This window comes from Prionailurus viverrinus, chromosome A1 (assembly GCF_022837055.1).
Source record: "Prionailurus viverrinus isolate Anna chromosome A1, UM_Priviv_1.0, whole genome shotgun sequence".
NCBI lineage: Eukaryota > Metazoa > Chordata > Mammalia > Carnivora > Felidae > Prionailurus > Prionailurus viverrinus.
The window spans coordinates 87,197,983-87,201,571 of NC_062561.1; the positions used below are offsets into that span (position 1 = coordinate 87,197,983).

At 43.2% G+C, this 3,589-nt stretch overlaps 1 protein-coding gene across 1 annotated transcript; it reads left to right on the plus strand.

The window, feature by feature from the left end:
* Positions 1-865: 865 nt before the first annotated feature.
* LOC125163999 (olfactory receptor 6F1) lies at positions 866-1,792 on the plus strand. The gene has a single exon (XM_047856407.1). It carries the CDS (start codon positions 866-868, stop codon positions 1,790-1,792), a length of 927 nt encoding a protein of 308 aa, XP_047712363.1.
* The last annotated feature ends 1,797 nt before the right edge of the window (positions 1,793-3,589 follow it).

Sequence of the window (3,589 nt, forward strand, 5' to 3'; positions counted from 1 at the left end):
TTGTGCATTTAACTTTTTTAAAAAATTTTTTTTAACGTTTATTTATTTTTGAGACAGAAAGAGACAGAGCATGAACAGGGGAGGGGCAGAGAGAGAGGGAGACACAGAATCTGTAATGGGCTCCAGGCTCTGAGCTGTCAGCACAGAGCCCAATGCGGGGCTCGAACTCACGGACCGTGAGATCATGACCTGAGCCAAAGTGGGACGCTTAACTGACTGAGCCACCCAGGCGCCCCGAACTTTTTTTAACATTTATTTATTTTTGAGAGACAAAGAAAGGTAGAGCGTGAGTGGGGGAGGGGCAGAGGGAGAAGGAGACCCAGGATCTGAAGCAGGCTCTGGGCTCTGAGCTGTCAGCACAGAGCCCGACGGGGAACTCCAACTCAGGAACCGTCATGAACCGTGAGATCATGACCTGAGCCTAAGTTGGACGCTTAACCAACTGAGCCACCTAGGTGCCCAGCCCTTTGTGCATTTAGATGTAATCTATGGTTGTGCTGGGGCATATCCAGATTAGGATGATGAAGGTCCAAAGACTGGATTTGAATCTCGGATCTGAACTATAACTATAGGTGCAATCTTTATGAAAATGATAAAATGTTCTGTGCTCAAGTTTCTTCAAACACTAATTGGTTATAATAGCACATATTATTAAATTTTTATTAAATTGTATTAAATTGTTATTAACCATGCACAGCTCCAAGTACAGAACAGGCACTCAACATATGTTAGACTGTCAGTCTGCATTCAGTTATTGAAGCACCGTCATGAATTCTGTTCTTTTAATTTCTCTAGGACAGTGTGATTGGATAAAAACCCTATACTGTGTGGTTTCTAGTTACTGGTATTTCTTACTACTTCCTCAATGGGCACAGACAATGCAACTCACTCCCAGGATTTCCTCTTGCTGGGCTTTCCTGGGTCCCAGGGCCTTCAGCTATCTCTCTTTATGCTTTTTCTGGTGATGTACATCCTCACAGTGAGTGGTAACATGGCTATCTTGATGTTGGTGAGTACCTCCCACCAGCTACATACCCCTATGTACTTCTTTCTGAGCAACCTCTCTTTCTTGGAGATTTGGTATACCACAGCTGCAGTCCCCAAAGTCCTGGCCATCCTTCTGGGGAGAAGCCAAACCATATCATTTACTGGATGTCTTTTGCAGATGTACTTTGTTTTTTCATTGGGCTGCACAGAGTACTTTCTCCTGGCAGCCATGGCTTATGACCGCTATTTGGCCATCTGCTATCCTCTACACTATGGGGCCATTATGAGCAGTCTGCTCTCAGCACTGCTAGCCCTGGGATCCTGGGTGTGCGGTTTCCTAGCCATTGCAGTGCCCACAGCCCTCATTAGCACCCTGCCCTTCTGTGGTCCCCACACTATCAACCACTTCTTCTGTGACATTGCACCCTGGATTACCCTGGCTTGCACCAGCACACAGGCAGTGGAACTCGTGGCCTTTGTGATTGCTTTTGTGGTCATCCTGAGCTCATGCCTCATCACTCTGGTCTCTTATGTGTATATCATCAGCACCATTCTCAGGATCCCTTCAGCCAGCGGCAGGAGTAAAGCCTTCTCCACATGCTCTTCGCATATCACTGTGGTGCTGGTCTGGTACGGGTCCACAATCTTTCTTCATGTCCGCATCTCCATCAAAGAGGCCTTGGATCTGACCAAAGCCGTGCATGTCCTGAACACCATGGTGACTCCAGTTCTAAACCCCTTCATCTACACTCTCCGTAACAAGGAAGTAAGAGAAACTCTGCTGAAGAAATGGAAGGGAAAATAAACTGCCCCCAATAGAACAGATCTCGGTAAATATCTCCCTTTGTCTCCAAGTAAGAATATGGAAGGAAAATGCAAATATTCCTTGATACAGAGAGAGAAAAAAACTGAAGGAATAAAATAGACTACATATACTTGCTCTACTTTTTTTATAAGTTTATTTTTAAGTTAATTTATTTATTTTCAGAAAGAGAGAGAGAGAGAGAGCACAGGTGAGGGGCAGAGAGAGAGGAGAGAATCCCAAGCAGGCTCTGCACCAGCAACAGAAACCTACAGATCCAGATGCAGGGCTCAGACTCACTAATCACTGATGAAGTGGGATTATGACCTCAGCCTAAATCAACAGGTCTAGGCTGAATCTACGGAGTCACCAAGTATCCCGGTCTACTTTTTTTTCCCCCTAGAACCTGTTTACTTATGTATTTATTTATTTTTAATATGAAATTCATTGACAAACTGGTTTCCATACAACACCCAGTGATCATCCCAACAAGTGCCCTCCTCAGTGCCCATCACCCACTTTCCCTTTCCTCCCACTCCCCATTAACCCTCAGTTTTTTCTCAGTTTTCAAGAGTCTCTTATGGTTTGCCTCCTTCCCTCTCTAACTTTTTTCCCCTTCCCCTAGCCCATGGTTTTCTGTTAAGTTTCTCAGGATCCACATAAGAGTGAAAACATATGGTATCTGTCTTTCTCTGTATGGCTTATTTCACTTAGCATAACACTCTACAGTTCCATCCACATTGCTACATATGGCCATATTTCATTCTTTCTCAAGGCCAAGTAGTATTCCATTGTGTATATAAACCACAATTTCTTTATTCATTCATCAGTTGATGGAGATTTAGGCTCTTTCCATAATTTGGCTATTGTTGAAAGTGCTGCTATAAACATCGGGGTACAAGTGCTCCTATGCATCTGCACTCCTGTATCCTTTGGATAAATTCCTAGCAGTACGATTGCTGTGTCATAGGGTAGATTTATTTTTAATTTTCTGAGGAACCTCCATACTGTTTTCCAGAGTGGCTGTACCAGTTTGCATTCCCACCAACAGTGTAAGAGGGTTCCCGTTTCTCCACATCCTCTCCAGCATCTATAGTCTCCTGATTTGTTCATTTTAGCCACTCTGACTGGCGTGAGGTGGTATCTGAGTGTGGTTTTGATTTCTATTTCCCTGATGAGGAGCGACATTGAGCATCTTTTCATGTGTCTGTTGGCCATCTGGATGTCTTCTTTAGAGAAATGTCTATTCATGTTTTCTGCCAATTTCTTCACTGGATTATTTGTTTTACAGGTGTGGAGTTTGGTGAGTTCTTCATAGATTTTGGATAACAGCCCTTTGTCTGATATGCCAATTGCAAATATCTTTTCCCATTACATTGGTTGCCTTTTAGCGTTGTTGATTGTTTCCTTTGCAGTGCAGAAGTTTTTGTCTTCGTGAGGTCCCAATCGTTCATTTTTGCTTTTAATTCCCTTGCCTTTGGGGATGTGTCAAGTAAGAAATTGCTGTGGCTGAGGTCAGAGAGGTTTTTTCTGCTTTCTTCTCTAAGGTTTTGATGGATTCCTGTCTCACGTTCAGGTCCTTCATCCATTTTGAGTTTATTTTTGTGAATGGTGTAAGAAAGTGGTCTAGTTTCATTCTTCTGCATAATCCTGTCCTTTTCTCCCAGAATCATTTGTTAAGCAGACTGTCTTTTTTGCCATTGGATATTCTTTCCTGCTTTGTCAAAGATTAGTTGGCCATCCTTTTCTGGGTCTGTTTCTGGAGTCTTTATTCTATTCCATTGGTCTAGGTGTCTGTTT